Source organism: Leptonychotes weddellii, chromosome 11 (genome assembly GCF_054177405.1).
Source record: "Leptonychotes weddellii isolate Sample4059 chromosome 11, ASM5417740v2, whole genome shotgun sequence".
NCBI classification, from domain to species: Eukaryota; Metazoa; Chordata; class Mammalia; order Carnivora; family Phocidae; genus Leptonychotes; species Leptonychotes weddellii.
Window position 1 is genome coordinate 78,394,994 of NC_138379.1, and position 18,922 is coordinate 78,413,915.

At 42.9% G+C, this 18,922-nt stretch overlaps 1 protein-coding gene and 1 long non-coding RNA gene across 2 annotated transcripts in view; one reads left to right on the top strand and one right to left on the bottom strand.

The window, feature by feature from the left end:
- Window positions 1-16,801, top strand: part of CLMP (CXADR like cell adhesion molecule) — a 23,643-nt gene extending 6,842 nt beyond the window's left edge. The window contains 7 exon segments of the mRNA XM_081797354.1: window positions 9,754-9,955; window positions 10,654-10,821; window positions 11,292-11,414; window positions 12,205-12,346; window positions 13,392-13,636; window positions 13,639-15,396; window positions 15,608-16,801. Coding sequence (XP_081653480.1) covers window positions 9,754-9,955; window positions 10,654-10,821; window positions 11,292-11,414; window positions 12,205-12,346; window positions 13,392-13,636; window positions 13,639-13,691 — 933 coding nt within the window. The 3' untranslated portion in view covers window positions 13,692-15,396; window positions 15,608-16,801.
- A 67-nt stretch (window positions 16,802-16,868) lies between these two features.
- LOC115944320 (uncharacterized) lies at window positions 16,869-18,916 on the bottom strand. Its single transcript, XR_014138876.1, has 2 exons — window positions 18,634-18,916; window positions 16,869-17,712 (listed from the first exon to the last, which is right to left on the bottom strand). It is a non-coding gene; the product is annotated as an uncharacterized LOC115944320 (long non-coding RNA).
- Between the last annotated feature and the right edge of the window lie 6 nt (window positions 18,917-18,922).

The following is an 18,922-nucleotide window of genomic DNA, read 5'->3' on the forward strand; positions in this document are numbered from 1 at the left end:
TGTTTTTTTTTTTTTTTAAACACAGTCTGGAAAATATCAGTGTATTGCACATATACTATTTCATGAAACTTACGCTTCAGTTGTCTATGTGCACTCTACAGGCGTGCTGGGTCACAGAGGAAAATGTATTTCTTGATGTAAGTCTGTTCAAAGTTTGAAAGCTCTTACTCCGGTAGACTTAAATCAGCCAGAGTCTACTGTGGACCACACCTACTAAGTCTCTCCAAAGTCAAATGTGACTTTCAAAAGTATTTCCTGATGTTAGTCCAAATATTAACATGAACAAGAAAGAAATCCCCTAGACCTGAAAGGTTCACCAACTTCCCAAATCCCACAAAACCCCCAAATTTCTAAAAATTACCCAGCTCTTGGGGTGCCCGGCTGGTTCAGTCAGTAGAGCATGCGACTCTTGATCTCTGGGGTCATGAGTTCGAGCCCCATGTGTGGCATAGAGTTTACTTGAGATAAAAATTTAAGACATTTAAAAACAAATACCCAGCTCTTAACGGATTTCTAGGTTTAGAATCTCTTCATTCTTCCTAGGAAGCACAGACTCACTTGCTTGTGGTGATTATGCACCTACCAGGTAATATGAAAAAGTCAGAAAGAAAGTAACATGAATTGAGTACCTGTGAGGCTTCCCCACCTCACTTGTCCTACCTCCAAACATCAGCCCGCTCTCCATCTTAAGAGGAGGTAAGCTCTAAAGCTTCCAGTTTTTTTCCTGTTGCTAATATATTTCCTCCTCTCCCTATTGTCCCACTGAGTTGCCATTTCTATGGCCTTCCACCACCCCAAGAAACTTATCCTCTCTATGCAACGCAACAGGATGTGGGGCCAAGAACACCCTGCAAACATTTAAAACAGACAAGTACCGTATCAGAAGGGCTGCGACCTGGCTCTTCCAGGTCTGAGTCTCCTAAAGCACAGAGTTTTCATTGGATGCTAGGAACCCTATCAAATTATTTGCAAAATAATATGTACTTTTTTTTTCCTGGGTCAGAGTTCATAGGTTTTATCTGATTGGGAGAAAAACAAAAAGCAGTGAGGTAGGACAAAGAAATTCCTCAAATATGGTGCTGGCTAATGTGATGTGATGTGGGGTCCGGGAGCAAGCGGTCAAGAAAGAATTCTTGGGGCTCCATGCTGGGCTTGGAGCCTACTTAAAAAAAGAGAGAATTCTTGCGATGTTTTCGGTGCAAAAAGGTTTTTATTAAAGCACAGGGACTGGACCCAGGGGCAGAAAGAGCTGCCTTGGGGCACCTGGGTGGCTCAGTCGACTAAGGTGACTGCCTTCGGCTTGGGTTGTGATCTCAGGGTCCTGGAATCGAGCCCCGCATCCAACTCCCTGCTCTGTGGGAAACCTGCTTCTCCTTCTCCCCTGCCTGCTGCTCCCCCTGCTTGTGCTCTCTCTCCCTCCCTCTCTCTCTCAAATTAATAAATAAATTCTTTAAAAAAAAAAATTCTAGATTTTGAGGAGCAATTGACTATACTTTTACATTGGGAGGGGGCAGAAATGAAGGAAGTTTCCAAAAGGATTTTCATATGTTAAAAAAGACAGGTCCTGGAGGTCTGGCTGTTGTCAAGCTAAGGTTGCCTTTTGCCAAGGCATTACCATTAAGACCGTTGGGAGTCCTGGAGGAAGGTCATACTCTGCATGCCTCAAGTATTTGTCAATGGGCTGCAAGTTGTAAGGAGATTTAATTTTATCTACATTTCTTTTGCCTTTGTTCTCCTGATCCCTGGCCGCACCCTGGAAACAGGAGGTTGTTTGCATTTTAAGGGATAAGAATAGGCAAGAAACCTCTCCCAGGCCCTAGGAACTGCTTTCCGGGATGCCCAGGCTCTATGGGAAATGTAGTTATGAATCAGTGAACACAGGAGGGTCCAAAAGAATGACCCCACTGGAGCAGGATAAACTGCAGCTGCCCCAGTTTCAGATTAGGATCTATGTTCCCACCTCATCGAAGGCCCTCTCTAAAGAATGTATTAAACGAGAGAATGCCCTTATGTCTAAGTCTAAGCAGTTTGTTGGGGAGACTCACTTCCTTAATCTCCTTAATCTTTCCGTGAACTTTTCACTGCCGTGTTTTTTTTTTTCTCTTTAATGCAAGGGGTTAATACTTGTAAAGCATTTAGAACAGTGCCTCGAACAAAATAAATACCATGTATGTGTTTGTTAAATAAAAACAAAACTCCCCAGCCGAAAGTATTGCATTGTGTTGATGGATTTTCCTTTCTAGGCCTGATGCATATTTTCCTAAGGCCAGAGCCAAGGGCTGTCTTCGCCCAGAGTAGTCACGAAATGGTCAGTGAGCAAAGGAATGATGTCCTTTCACGATTTCTGCTCTTAAAATTCTTACTATAAGCCTGTGAGGTCGGTAGCTAAGAATTGTCCTAATTTTCTTTTTTCTTTTTTAAAAGATTTTATTTATTTGACAGAGAGAGAGCAGAAGTAGGCAGAGTGGCAGGGAGAGGGAGAGGGAGAAGGAGACTCCCCACTGAGCAGGGAGCCCGATGCGGGGCTCGATCCCAGGATTCTGGGATCATGACTTGAGCCGAAGGCAGACGCTTAACCGAGTGAGCCACTCAGACGCCCCCTAATTTTCTTTTAATACATGAGGAAAATTAGACCTTAAACTTGGCTCCAGAGAACCTTTTAGACTTTGAAGGCCCTTGCCCAAGACGGATTTCAGAGCTAGGATCTAAACCCCAAATTCCTAAAACTAAATCCCTTGCTTTCCCTTTGTCCCCTCCCCTATAATTTACAGCTTCTATTGAAAAGAATGCAGACATTCAAGACAGAACTTTTGTCTGGGAGTAAACACTGGACCTTTGACTGAAATCGTGCATTTCCTGTACTTTCCAGAATATTCCTCTGCATGAAGATGATGTTCTGAGGGACCTCCCTTCGTGTCTTGGGGGTGAGGGGCAAGTGTTCAGGTTGGGGTAGGAAAAGATCCTCAATTGGTAGGATAATGAGTAATCAGACCTCTTCAAGACTGCTCCCCCTGCCCCCACCCTCCTACTGTCTCCCCCTGAGGCGGGTGGTTTCAGGGTACAACTCACTGAGTCTTTATGAAAGAGAGGGTAGGAGGAAGACGAGTTGTCATCCAGGGGTAAGGCTGGAAATGTGAGCAAAGGCGGAACTTGAATAGTCAGCTAAACAGATGACAGTCATCAATTTCACTCTGAGGTTGGTGCTATTGTAATGAGTTCTAATCTTTGTGTTTAGACATCCACTATTTGGAGACCCTCATTTCCCCCTCCTTTTCTTAATCCTATATTCATGCCATCAGGGATCTTATCCAGTCTCGTGTCTTTAAATAATCATCCACAAGCTTAGAATTCCCAAAAGTGTATTTCCAGGCCTCCCTCCTGAATATCCAACGCATTTATATGCAACTTTACCCCATGCCTCCTTTGGGTGTCTGAAGAGGTAATCTCAAACGTAGGAAGTCCAAAACTAAGCTCCTGATCCACCTCACCCTGCACACTCTGACTTCAAACCTCCTCCGCTCCATCTTCTCTCTTGGTTGATAGCTGTTCTCTCTTTTCATAGGCTCACGCCCAAACCGGAGAGTGGCCCTGAACTCCTCTCTTTCCCTCATGCCACAAATACACATTTTTTAAAAGATTATTTATTTGACAGAGAGAGAGAGAACAAGAACAAGCGGGCGGAAGGGGGTGCAGAGGGCGAGGGAAAAGCAGATTCCCCGCTGAACAGGGAGTCCAACCCAGGGCTGGATCCCAGGACCCTGGGATCATGACCTGAGCTAAAGGCAGATGCTTAAGGGGCGCCTGGGTGGCTCAGTCGTTAAGCGTCTGCCTTCGGCTCAGGTCATGATCCCAGAGTCCTGGGATCAAGCCCCACATCAGGCTCCCTGCTCCGCGGGAAGCCTGCTTCTCCCTCTCCCACTCCCCCAGCTTGTGTTCCCTCTCTCGCTGTGTCTCTCTCTGTCAAAAAATAAATAAAAATCTTTAAAAAAAAATTATAAATAAAGGCAGATGCTTAACCGACTGAGCCACCCTGGCACCCCAACTCTAGTAGACTCTTGACTGGTTTTTCTGTTTCCATTCTTGGCCTCCTACAGCCTATTCTCAAAACAAATCATATCATGATACTCTTCTACTCAAAATCCTATAATAGCCCCCCACTTCCCGCAGAGTGAAAGCCATCATCTTTACAATGGCCCAGAGGCCCTGCAGTATCTGGCCCCACTGCCTGACCTCATTTACTATTCTCCTGGCTTACTCCAGTGACCTGGCCTCTTTGATGTTTCTCAGACATGCCAAGGCATGCTTCCACTTTAGGGTCTCTGCCTTTGCTCTTTTCTTCTCTTGGAACTCCCTTTCCCCAAGGCTAGTTCGGCGTCTCCTTCAAGACATGCTCTCATGTCTCCTTCCAGTGAGGTCTACTTCGACCACCTTATTTAAATTGCGGTCTGTCCCCCTGGCCGACAACCCCCCTTCCCTGTTCTATTATTTTCATAGTATTGTCTAATGTACCATACAATGTTCTTCCACGTCTGTTTGCTGCCACCAGAATGCATGCTCCCCAAGGGTTGGGATTTTCACGTGCTCTATTCACTGATATCTCCCAAGCATTACAACTGATGCTGCTGGCAAATTGTGGAGGCTCAAAATTTGTTGGGTAAATGACTGTGCTCTTGGATCTCTTTAGCTTAACATTCCAATACGGCTTTTGCTCCCATTTCTACCTCTGGATGGATGTGGATGGATCACTCCTCTTCTTCCTACCCTCTCTTCTCTTTCCTAAATATTCTCTAACTGGTCATGCTTACCAATTTGCTGTAAAATGTCTTTGAAGAGTTCATCTTAGCCTTCAGGAGCAGCTGGTGATGCTGTCCCAGTGAAGCCAGCTCCCATTTCCCTGGCACCCCTCATCCCAGTCAGAAGGAAACACTCCCCCATGCTCTTCTCAGTAGTCCTGCAGGAATTCTAATCTAGAGACCCAGAGAGTTGAACTGTGAAACCACCTGCTGAGGGAGGGGGCAGTAGGGGAGTGGGGGCAGAGGGGAGCAGCCTTCAAGGAATCTAATTCCCCTTACTGTCATGCCAATCATACCAATAGAGGATCTCTCTCTACCCCAGCCTGAACACTTGCCCCCAACCCCCACATACAGTATACCATAGGGAGGTCCCTCCCAAACATCGTCTTCATGCTTAGACTCCAAATTTTCAGATGAATTATGGTCTAATTTTCCTCACATATTAATTTCCACAGAAATAGAAATTAACTTATGGAATGCCCATAGCGATGTCCCTGTTTCCATATCCATAGCATGGCGGTGGTTCCTGTTTATAGAGATGCAAATGAATTTTGTCCAAAGGAGACTACAAACCTTTGTCCGATTCTCATTTGAACCTGTTGCAAAATCTTTCTGATTCCATCATTTATTAATGAGTTAAATAAAATCTTTGACACATGCTTATTTTCTATGTATATGAAAGTCATAATTTTAGCTTTTTTTTTTTTTAAGTTGTCCTTTAAAACTGTAGGAGAGGGGGAAAAATATCTTTTCCCCTTTCTTCTCCTAGGTTTTCCAGCTGGGGCACTATAAATTAGACCAATAAAAGACAGATATTTGTTGGTTTGTTTGTTTTCTCTCTTAAAAAAATTTTTTTAAAATTTTTACTGAGATATACTTGACATATAACATTTTATTAGTTTCAGGTGTACAACAAAGGGATAGGTTAATAGGAGAAAAACAAAACAAAGTTTATTAACTTCTGTGTACCATGTATGTAACGTGTGGGACTAAGTACCCACAGATGAGTAACTCCAAGGGGTGGCTAGAATTTGGGCTATATACCTAACTTAGTAGGGAAAAGGGAAGATGAGGGAGGACACTTAGGGAAAAGCAAATGACTTTTGAGGAAGATAAATGGGCCCTTAGAAGAACAGATGGGAGATAGGCTAGCTTGTGATTTTGTCTGTCTGGGTGTGGTGCCCTTTTCTGGTCTCCTAGAAGAGATTAGAGTTGTTCTCAGGAGGGGATTTATGACACTTAAATTCTTTTGGGAGGCTCTGCTTTATGTCAAGGGGCTTCAAGAACTCAAATGCCTTTAGCATTTGAAATTCTTATGCACATGCAAAATGGCATATTCTGGGGTGGCATGTCCTGGCCCTCAACACTTCCATAGAACAATTTTCTTTGTATTGGTATCATCTCTAGCACAGTGCTAAGCACAGAGTATGTTTTCAGTAAGTGGGTATTCAATAAAGGATTGCAGAGTTGCATTATAGCCTAGCCAGAGACAATTAAGGACAAGAGACATATATAAAACCAGAATGCCCCAAGGATCTCCTGGACAACACCCAGCATTATAGGAAGGGGATCTAGCAACCTATGAGCCCAAGTCTTTCACCATTTCTCCTCACATAAAAATGCTGCAAAGAGATGCTGTGGGTGAGAAGGAAAAAAAAAAAAAACCATTAGTCTGAGTGAAGGGAAGGTTTCATGAGAAGTTAACATTGATTTTGGGTTCGAAAGAATGAAAGGGAATTCTTTTTGTCTTAAGATTTATTTATTTAAGAGGGAGAGGGAGAAAAAGAATGAGTGGGGAGAGGGGCAGAGGGAGAGAATCTCAAGCAGACTCCCCATGAGCATGGAGCCCAACGTGGAGCTCTCTCTCATGACCCTGAGATCTTGACCTGAACCGAAATCAAGAGTTGGATGCTTAACCGACTGAGCCACCCAGGTGCCCCGAAAGAATGAATAGGAATTCTTCATGTGGAGAGATGGAGAAAAGAGAGTTTCTCCATGGAAAAATGCAGTGGGCAGAGGCATTGAGTACAAGAAAGCATGAGTGATACTAAAGAAAGGGAGACAACGTTATCTGATGGTACCCAGATATGGGAGGTGGATAAAAGGAAATGAGACTGGGAAGGTAATGCAGAGGTCACTGTGAGAACTATAGACTGAATCTGGTCATCATTTGGAGGTGGTAGGGAGCCACTGAAGGGTTTTAAGCTGGAAAAGAGCTGATGTGAGTTTTACATTAGTGTTAACTTGGCATCCACTTACATCGTTATGTAAAGTGGATTGGAGAGGGCAGAAATACACAGCAGTGGGGCAGCTGAAAATATGAAACCAGAGCTCAAAACTATGTCAGGACAGAGATAAGGATATGAGAATTATCACAGTAGCAGGGCTGGTTGAAATGAGCGGGCAAAGTCGAATACCGAAAATGTCTTAAGTTTATTATCAGCGACAGTGTCTACCTGTACTTTTCTCTTACTTTCTTCTCCCCCATACTACCCCCACCGAAGACTGTGAGGTCCCCAGGGTAGGAGCTGTGTCTTATTCCTGCTCGTTTTCGGGCACCGTACCCTGGCATCAAGCTCAATAAATAGTTTGCTGATGAAAAAGAGCATGCAGGGAAAGGAAAAAACACATTTCTCAGAAAGGTGGTGAGGGCAAAAAGGATGATACTGAAGAATTTTGATATAATGGAAAGAGAACTGATGGACATTTTATTGGATGGCTTCAAATCTTTTCAGGAAAGCATTTGATGTATTGCAGGGCATCACGTAATTGAGGATGGGCTTGCCAGAAATGTGCACGGGAGACTCCCGTATGCTTGTGTGTCTGTTTTTAGTGCCCTTCCGTGTATCTGGAGTGCTCCCTGCAGCCCTCTTCTCCCTGACTCTGTTATCTCTCATTTAGTATACTTATCTCTCAAAGCCTAACTCAAATGCCTCCAACTTTTCTGGGACATTCTCTCTGATACTATTTCAAGTTAATTAATCCTTTTTCTATGTCTATACTTCTCTCCTTGTTAATCCCATTAGATTATAAATTACTTGAAGACAGGAAGAGGGTTTTACTCATCTGTATAGCCTCCCCCTGACCTGATGGGAAGCAGTCATCCCATAAATGTTTGCTGACATTTGAAATCAAATGAGTTTAAGAATATGCTGAATGGCAGAAAGGGCAAAGCTGAAGTTATATAGCTTGAAGTCTTGGTGGACAAGAACAGCGTGGTTTTTGTTACTAACAGGAGTGAGATGATGGACAGACAGAACCAGGGAAGGATTCAAGAACTTCAGGCTATGATGCAGGCAGATGAAATTTCACTAAAACTTGAGATGATGATGATGGTGATGATGATGATGATGATGATTTTTAAGTAGGCTCCACACCCAACGAGGGGCTTGAACGCACAACCCCAAGATCAAGAGTCACATGCTCTACCCATTGAGCCAGCCAGGCGCCCCAGGATTTTTGGTGTTGTTGTTGTTGTTAGAGAAATCCAAACTTTGATGTCCCTACCTGGAAAAACAAAGACACAAAGACATGACGCTCATGTGTATTTTATGGTAGGAAGGGATGTAATTTTTTCCCAACTGACTTCCTCTTACTAATCGGCAGTGAAGCCCCCCAAAAGGAAAGCCAAACAATGAAGTCCTCTGTATCAGACTTGAATTTTAAGCATTGACTTCTCCTCTTTAACTCCTCCAGTCCCCTCGCCTGGACTCTAAACTTTTGTAAGAACAAAACAGATTGATTTTATAGTGTCACTTTTTTGCCTTCGTTTCCAAACTTTCTGGAAGAGCACTTAATGAGCAGTGAAATGAATGCAGATGGCCACAGGAAGTGGAAGAGAAGTAACTGGTATACCAGGATCATGAACTAAACGGTCTTAGATGGTTATTTTCAAATCCCAGTTCTGCTACTTGTCTGCAATGGGGATAATGGCTACAGGATTCCCCTCTTATCTGTGCAGAATATGTTCCCAAATCCCCCCTGGATGCCTGAAACCATGAATAGTGCCACATCCTATATATACCATGTTGTCTCTCCCTCTCTCAAAATCTTACTGTACCATACCCCCCCTTCTTCTTGTGATGATGTGAGATGATACAGTGCCTCTGTGATACGTGTTAGGCTACAATTGGCCTTCTGACAATATGGCAGAAGGAGGATCATCTGCTTCTGGACCTCGGGTACTGAAACCATGGGAAGTGAAACCAGAGAGAAGGGGAGGAACTACTTAACTTGCAAAAACACTATGTGGGAAATTAACTAGATGTAAAAGTGCTGAGCAAAAGGAGTGTAGTATATTTTGAATACCTCACATGCAGGTGGCGGGAAATTAGAAAGTCAGAAAGGGTATTTGGGGAAGGGCGCCTGGGTGGCTCCGTCTGTTGAGCGTCTGACTTTTGATTTCGGCTCAGGTTATGATCTCAAGGTGGTGGGATTGAGCCCCGTGTTGGGCTCTGCACTGGGCTGGGTGTAGAGCCTGCTTGCTCTCTCTCTCTCAAAAAAAAAGGGGGAGGGGTATGCAGGGAAAAGGTAAGTCTCCTCTCCATCATTTTCAACTAAATCTCCTCACAGCCAACTCTTGATACCCTTATATGCATTTATTGTGCATTCCCTTCCTTCCTTGACTTAGCTGTGTGAACTTGATTGAACATGTAATTCAAATGTAAAATCTCTTACCTATGAAATGAAATGGTTCTCAGCGTTTAATGAAACAGTTACTACTTTGTAATTAAAATGCTACACAAATAAGAGGTATTATCTTGGGAAGGAGAAGCAAGGCCTAGACAAACATATGGTACTTTTAACTTCATTTAGAACAGAGGTCTCTTGACCCTTAGAAATCAGCCATGGGCTTGACTACTTTGTTCCATTAGGAGTATCCCCTTTCCTCATCTGGACATCAGCAAAAGATGAAGGCCGAGATCCCCATTGCCTGACTCTGGCTTGGTCTGTCCCACAGGTGATCACTTACTCCAGCCGTCATGTCTACAGTAACTTGACTGAGGAGCAGAAGGGCCGAGTGGCCTTTGCTTCCAATTTCCTGGCAGGAGATGCTTCCCTGCAGATTGAGCCTCTGAAGCCCAGTGATGAGGGCCGCTACAGCTGCAAAGTGAAGAATTCAGGGCGCTATGTGTGGAGTCATGTCATCTTAAAAGTCTTAGGTAAGCTAGAGTGTCAAGGTAAACGCCTCCATCTTATTAATAAGGTCTCTGTGAGGAATAGCCAAATGCCCCATGGTGGTACATAACCTTTTGTTTGATACCCTGTATTATACATTCAGAGATCATCTAGTCCAGTTCCCTGGGAAGAAGTATGTTCTCTATTTTAGACATAATAAAAGAAGAAAGAACAATCACAATTTTCCATGGGAACCCACTTACAAAATTTAAATATCCTCTAATGTTTAAATGGTATTCTTATATTTACCTTACATCTCTGAGATACGATTCAACTCCATTTCTGGTTTCTGGCAGCAAAAGCTCCTAAGTTCTGTTTAACTGCTTCCAAGTTAATGGACTTCTATCCCTGTTTCAGTATTAGTAAAATCACACTCAGCTTTCCTAAAACTTCCAATTAAGTAACAGTGTCTTCTTTGAGAAATGATGGGAGTTTCTGGGGCAGCCTCTGAAAACTACAACAGCACCACTGGAAGCAGCTGGAATTGGGTGTATGTGTGTGCGGGGGATGGAGGTGGGTGTATTTCTGGGGGTGCTGTAAAGCATGGTTGCATAGCAAAAGGCTACTGAATCCCCACTCAAAAGTGGACCGTAACAGATGGCTAGAGAAACAGCTCAACAGGATGTAGTTCTTCCACAGAATCTGGTGTTTGGCGATCTTTGAAGCTTTTTCTTTTTGCCAGTGAGACCATCAAAGCCCAAATGCGAGTTGGAAGGAGAGCTGACAGAAGGAAGTGACGTGACCCTGCAGTGTGAGTCAGCCTCTGGCACAAAGCCCATCATGTATTACTGGCAGCGAATCCGGGAGAAGGAGGGAGAGGATGAACATCTCCCTCCCAAGTCCAGGATTGGTAAGTCATCTTTCCACCAGTCTGCTGAGACAACAGAATGGTACTCTAGCCATGAATTCTAAATCTGGTTTTGTCAGCAACTCACCATGTGACCTTGAACACACTGCCGAACCTCTTTGAGCTTCTATTTTTCATCCGTCAACCCGGACAGGAAAAAAAAAAATCTGTCTTTTCTTTCCTCAAATGGCACATAAGCGGCAAAAGAAATGAGGGAGAGATGTACCGCAGATCCATGATACCTAATTACCGTATTGACTATCCCTTACACAGTTCCCAGCCTTTTGTAACCCTTGAGGATGTGCAACTTCAAAGAATGTTCACCTTTCTTTCCACATTCCAAAAAAATCTATCATCTCTTCCTTAGCAAACTGTATTAGAGCATCTTAGGTCAATGATGCAATGAGGTGAACAGTAAACAGAGACCCTGTCACACTAAGAGGATTACAGTCGTTCCTTCTGCTTGTGTGTAGACTACAATAACCCTGGACGTGTTCTGCTACACAATCTCACCATGGCGTCCTCTGGGCTCTACCAATGCACAGCGGGCAATGAGGCTGGGAAGGAGAGCTGTGTGGTGCGAGTGACTGTACAGTGTAAGTATCCAAGGGGCTTGTTCCTGCGTCTGCATTGTGGTTCCGTGTAAAACACTTCTAATCACAAGAGGAAGGTCAAAGTAAAAACCTTTATTTCCAGAAGGACATGGCTGTTGCTAAAATAAATTCAGCAGTTGCGATGACCCTTCCAATCTTGGAGCTCACTCTCTGTTTAGGAACCTGTATGAATTTGTCAGCTTCCTAAAGAAATTTATTCTGTCCAGGAGAGGACCAAATGGAGATTTCCTTTATAAATGTAAATTTCCCTTACAAAAGGGTATCTTCTACTTTGTTTTTAGAACTTCTCCTGTGTCTGCTGTTTCTCAGAGATGATCAGCTGAAGGGGGCACCTGGCTGGCTTAGTCAGTAGAGGATAGACTCTTGATCTCAGGGTCGTGAGTTCAAGCCCCACACTGGGTGTGGAGCCTACTTCAAAAAAATCAGCTTAAAATAGTCCTAATGCCAAAGAGGCATATTTTGGGGTGGCATGATCTGCTACCTTTCAATATCAAAGGGGTTAGTCATACACCAAGGGTAAATGGGAAACTCAAGAAGACAGAAAGATCTGGAAATACCTTGTCCGGGGCTTATGTTTTGCTTGTTTAAGTAAACGCTGTTCCCAAGGTGGGGCTCAAACTCACAACCCCAAGATCAAGAGTCCTTGAGATTATGAGTCACATGCTCCATCTACTAAGCCAACCAGGCGTCCCAGGGCTTATGTTTTTTTTAAGTTCGTGTATTTCCTAGCTTATGTTTGGTTTTACCTCTGCTTTTGTTTCTGAGAAAATAGATGTACAAAGCATCGGCATGGTTGCAGGAGCAGTGACGGGAATGGTGGCTGGAGCTCTGCTGATTTTCCTCTTGGTATGGCTGCTGATCCGGAGGAAAGACAAAGAGAGATATGAGGAAGAAGAAAGACCTAATGAAATTCGGTAAACCTCTCTTCAAAATCCCTTCTACTAGACTTCCTTTCCAGAGCTAACTGTATAGTGACCAGCCAACATAAAGGTCCCATTTCCTCTTATTTTATTTTTTAAAGATTTTTTATTTATTGGAGAGAGACACAGCAGGAGCTGGGGGGGGAGGGGAGGGGGAGGGGGGAGTGGTGGGGCGGAGGCAGAGGGATGGGCAGACTCACTCCTCAGCTGGGAGCCCAACTTGAGGCTTAATCCCAGGACCCTAATATATCATGACCTGAGCTGAAGCAGATGCTTAACTGACTGAGCCACCCAGGTGCCCCTCCCATTTCCTCTTAACTATGAATCTGTTAAAAGGATTATTCTGGTTAGGTAAGGAGTTCCAGCCTAGGGACAGAAGGTCTGTTTTATCTTGCCTTTACTGTGAAACTATCTATCCTCAACTGAGAATGAAAAGATCAACTTTAGGTTACTTGTGATTCACTTGCACTTATGAAGGGCCTACAATCAAGAATGGGTATAACCTATGGGCCATGAAAGGGTTTACGTAGGGATACCTGGGTGGGCTCAGTCAGTTACTCTTGATCTCAGCATTGTGAGTTCAAGCCCCACGTTGGGCTCCACGCTGGTGTGGAGCTTACTTAAAAAAAAATAAAAGGATTGGGCAACCCCCTGGGGTCCCCTCCCTCCTTGGGAGCTTTGTACTATCACTTTGCAATCCTCAATAAACCTTGCTTTGCTGCCCACCAAAAAATAAACAAACAAATAAATAAGGGTTTATGTAGACAAACCCCAAATCAATCTCAATGGTGAGTGCCTACTCTCCCAGCGTAATAGAGTTGACTTCAGGGCTAACAAAACATCCATTTGCCTAAGCCAACCATGAAGTCTCAGGGACTGGGGAAGCGCCCATTCCCCTAAATGGCTGCCTTCCAGTGGTATCATGTGAAGTTTACAGCTTGAGGAATTTATTGGGAAACCTCAGACGGAAGCAACCATAGTGGACGCCATCACGGTCTTGTCAGTGTTAAAGTTTACCTTTGCTGTTTTTTCTCTTCAGGGAGGATGCGGAAGCCCCCAAAGCCCGCCTCGTGAAACCCAGTTCCTCCTCCTCAGGCTCACGGAGCTCACGCTCCGGTTCTTCCTCCACGCGCTCCACAGCAAATAGTGCCTCACGCAGCCAGCGGACACTGTCGACCGAAGCGGCGCCCCAGCCAGGGCTGGCCACCCATGCCTACAGCCTAGTGGGGCCGGAGGGGAGGGCTTCGGAACCAAAGAAAGTCCACCACGCTACCCTGACCAAAGCAGAACCACACCCAGCATGATCCCCAGCCAGGGCAGAGCCTTCTGAACCATCTGAATTACAGTGGACTTGACTCCCATGCTTTCCTAGGAGTCAGGATCTTAGGACTCTTCTAGTCACTGAAGCTCAGTCACCAGCCACACGACCCCCTCGAACCAGATGACAGGCCGTTTCAGTAGCAGTGAGCATTGCATGGAACCGATTCAAATGAGCACTTTCTTTATATGACACCAAACAGGAAAAAGGATGTAAACTGATCATCTCCCAAAAAGCATCTCATGGTGCCTTGAGACCAGAGTGGGGAAAAGCGGGGGTCCAAATCTGTGTGTTTGTTGACCAGGACCTGTGGTGGAAAAGGCTGGGGAAAGGGGAACTGAACACACTTAAAACTTCTCACCTGAGATGTTTTGTATCAATACTTCGGCTCAACGTTGTCAAGAAGAAATGAGATGTTGTTCATAAATTTTCTATGCATTTCTGCAAACCTACTGGATTGTTGTGATTATTCAGAGTCAAGTGGAACCCACAGCCTTATATTTCACCTAGCTGCACCATGTACTGGGCATATTGCTTCTGAGAAATTTCAAAAAAGGAAATACATTTCTTCTGACCTGACTTCATTTACCATAAGGTTTGGATATTAATTTTACAAGGAGTTGAACTAGTGGGAGGTGAAGAATGATTTGAGTTTCTCCCCCTCTATCCACTACTAATCTCCCACTTCTATCAAACCATAAGAGAACTAAGAAAGGAATTCAAAATGTGTGACAGGGGACTGTGAAAAACTTTCCATCTTAATGATATTCAGAGAGGGTCACTGACAGGTATCAGAAATATATACTGGAACAATTATGGACTGTCCCTCAAATCAGATGTCTCTGAGGACTTCCCTGCTGGATATCTGGAGCAAAAAAACATTCACTGTGTGTCATCTGACAATTTTCCTAGAAGTCTTTTAGAGAAAGAGAGATCTTTCAGAGATGCTAAAAGATCATCTGACATATCATTGCATTCTCTTCTGAGAACATATGAAATCAGAATTTCAAGACTGACTAAACGAGAAAGGGAGCTTAGATAAATCAATTTTCTCTTAATATATTGAGGAGTGGTATAAGGAAGTTTACTATTACACCAAACTTGGAGCTTCCTCCATTTCTTTCATTTTAGGAGAAGGGTGTGAACCTGGGACTTTTGATAATTCTAGGCCTTAAATTATCAAAAAGATCAGGGATTGCCAATGTTTCCTAATGGCATTGCAAGTACGTCATAATCATTCCCTCCTGAGAGGCTGACACAGAGAGAAATTCAGTAATTTCCCAGCCTCTGAGGAAGTCCAGGTCTGGAAGGAAAGGGAATTATATTTAGGGAAGGGATGGTGAGGATAACTCATGGGTGGCAGGACAGGGCTGGATTAGTGACTGCTAACATTCGAACTGTCACCATCTTGGAAACAATGAACAGAAATGATTCACCAGGATAACCATCAAAGAGTTGATTCATGGAAGAAAGGTGTGTGAGAAATAAAAAGAAAAGCACAGCCTCCAATACAAGAACTTGCCTTTTTAATAGTGTTGACTATTCTGTGAGTCAAATTCATCCTATGGCAAGAATGGTAGATCTGAAATAGCCCTGCAAGGACTTTAGGACAAATGTCAACAGATCACCATTGGTAGTGCAAAATATTTATGATTAAAAGAGAAAGTCATGCTGAATCTGGAGATGAAAGCATTGTTTCTAAAATGGGAATCAGAGGGGTGCCTGGGTGGCTCAGTTGGTTAAGCGACTGCCTTCGGCTCAGGTCATGATCCTGGAGTCCCGGGATCGAGTCCCGCATCGGGCTCCCTGCTCGGCGGGGAGTCTGCTTCTCCCTCTGACCCTCCTCCCTCTCATGCTCTCTCTCTCTCTCATTCTCTCTCAAATAAATAAATAAAATCTTTAAAAAAAAATAAAATGGGAATCAGATGCTTGAAGAGAAAAGGCAGATCTGGGATTTGGCCTCATTTCTCTGGTTTTTCATTTCTACATTTAATTCTCACAAAACAGTCCTCATATAATGCAAATGCATTTCCCTCTAAGGTTCTTTAAGAAGAAGAAGAAAAGAGAAAGAAATTGGGGTTTATCCTTGGGTGAAAACTGTAATCTGAGGTTTGTCTTCCTCTTATAAAAAGCTGGGAAATAAGAGACATTGAGGAAGTAATGTAAAGAATGTCTGCTATTAATTTAAGAAGGCTGGCATATTTGGAATGCTTCTTATACTGCCTCATTGTAAGATAGAAACCCCTTCCATACTCTTTTTTATTCTTTTAGTAGTGTGGTAACCTATCACCTCTGCTATGAAATTCTGAGAATTCCCATTCCTAGAGTACCTGAGCCAAACAAGTACACTCTGGAGGCTGCAGCTCTACCATCACAAGCAATTTGCTCTTATCATTATTTACACCTTTGAACCTAATGTTTCCTGTATATGCCTTTGAAAGCACGAATCAGTCCCCTTTGCATGATGTGGAGATTTACGTTATTTAAACATGTTAGTTACTAAAAGACTAAAATACCAGTTGAATATCCAGATTTGGGGTATCTATTCCCACTGGAAATCTACAAGAAAATTCACAAAACAGGTAACTACCTAAAGTCTGAGAAATTCTAAGGAATTGAAAATTCTGAGAGATAAGGGTGAAGTTTTAGCAATGAGAGTACACTTCTCTTAGAGTCAGGTTTTTGGGTTCAGATGAAGTTCTGAGACACTACTGGCTTCAAACCATATTCCATTAAGTCAAATAAATTTGATCCTTTAATATGAAACAAACAAAAAGGCAAGATAGCTAAAAAGTAGAAGGAAGAAATGTTTGTGGGAAGAAGATACTGATGGAATGATGTGAATGTTTGGAGAATAACCATTTCAATAAAATATATAAACCAAACTTAAATTTGGAAAATAATGAAGTTGATGCCCTTGTTGTTACACTGTATAAAAATAATTTCAGAATTGCTGTTGCAAAAAGACATAATTTTGCTTCATTTCTGGTATTAAGCTGTTTATATTTTAACTTCTAAGTTGCCTTGTAATTGAGACTGTGTTTGATCACAAAAAACAAATATTTATTACAGATGTATCTGTATTAGCAATTAAAAAATAAATAAGTAAAGGTAATACCATAGAAGCTAAAGGTCATATAACCTTCCCTGGAAATTTGTTCATTAGCTTGCTGCCAAAAAAAGAACAGAAGAACTCAGTTTGAATATGATCTATTATTTATTAATTTCAGTGACAAATATATCAAGTACTAGTTTCTCACAAAGCAAGATACTTAGTAGTACTGGAGATACCAAGTTATGACAGAGATCCTGCTCTTAAGGACTTCATCAAAATAAATATTTACGAAGCAAATATTTTATACCAAGGTGAAGTGCCAACAGAACTATACATTAAGGGGTTCAAACAAATCTCAAAAGAAGTAAACACTGAGAGATTTAAATAAATCTGAAAAAAAAAAACTTCACAAAATTAAATGAGATAATACATGCAAAGCACTTATAACAGTGCTTGGTATGTGACAGGGACTCAAATATGTTCATCATGAACCCCATCCCCCAGTCAGAAACCCCAGGCTTCAGACTTCTTCACTGCAGTCCCTATGCCCCCAAACTTTAATTTTCCATCCTGAATGTGTCTGAAACCTTGTGTATTTCAAGAAGTGGAGATAGGACATTCATCTTACTGAGCTTTAAAAACATAAAGTCTGAATCATTCTATTTAATAAGAGCATAGTCCAAGTTCTACAATGTATTTTGAGTGACAGGAGACACGTTACTGACTCTACTTTCTTTAATCACTGCTGTTAGGTGGGATACTCCAAGCCACTGAATCTGGGCCCTTGTTTTATTTTCCAATGCTTCAATAATTAAAATGTTGCAGGTAGTCCAGAGGTTAAAAGCTGCAAAATGTAGGGTATAGTTCAGAGACTGTACTTGATAGGTTGAGCGGGAAAAGGAAGATTGTAGATCCCAAAGAAAATTGAAAGGAGCCTCCCACAGCACACATCTTCCTCTTTCTGGAGTTGTGTAGTTACATGTGTTTCTAGAAAGGAAATTATACCATAGTGTAACAAAAAAACAGACCAAGGATTCTGGAATCAAAAGCGCTAGCTTCCATTCTACCTCAGCCAGCTGTAAATCCTACAAATAACATCTCTGAACCTCATTTTTCTCCTAATACCATGATGTATAATATATATCTCAGAAAACTGTTTTGATGATTACGTTATATAACAAATGAAAGCCCTTTGTACGCTGTAAAAGCATCATTTAAATTAATTTCTTGGGAGATGGGGAGAAATTTAAATATATGCCTCCACGTGCTCAAGCCTAAAATTGCGCGCCCCCCCGCCCCCCGCAAAGGCAAATGTGAAAAAAAATTCTTCCTTCACATGTTTGAATCTGTCTCTAGGCCTTACTGGCTTTAACAAGGACAAAGTGTCCTCTTCTGACAGCCTTTTTGGAGGCACTGTCTGGAAGGCCTTTCTAATTCCAGCCACACCACTATGTTAGGTAGTTTTAAAAAGAATCTTTTCATTTATCTGCCCATTTATTTATTAAGCAAGAATATCAGCTGCCCTGCCTGTTTGCAAGAACACCCTGAAAACATTTCAAGGAACTGACAAAGGCTTAGAATGACAAGGCCCAAATACCTGCCACCAAGCACAATTTAATTTTAAGTACTATTGTTTTGTGGACTGATTAGTAATGTTTTCAAGATGCCTCTGAACAATCTCTCGTTTAGCTTTTTTATAAGTCAAGGAAGGAAAAATAATACATCATGTTACTAAAAATAAAAGAGGCTCTAGAAAGTCTAAATCAAGGACACGGGACTACCGGAACGCAGGTTCCTAATGCCTGATTCTCCTACACGGAAAAAACTCACTAGCTTTTCTTTTCTTTAACAGATAACTGAGAAGTGAGGGATTTGGGTGAGGGGAGAGGGAGAGCCAAAAAGCCGAACCTGTTTTGGCGGGAGGTGGGGAGTGGCGGAGTCTGGACTCAGGGAAGCGGGTTTGGACCTTTATTTCGCTGAGGGTTCAGGCACAGGATCCGGCCCAGGTGATTCTGAGAGGCCGGACTCCCTCCAACCTCTGCCTCGAGGGCTGCCGGCCTTCACCTGCACGGTGACTGAAAATTCTAGGGGTCGGCCTGGCTAACCTGTCCCACCCCGCTTGAGCTGGGTCCCTCTAGCCCCAGATCTGTGTACCCCCGGGCAAGTCACCCTAGCAGCGCCCAGCGGTCGGTACCCA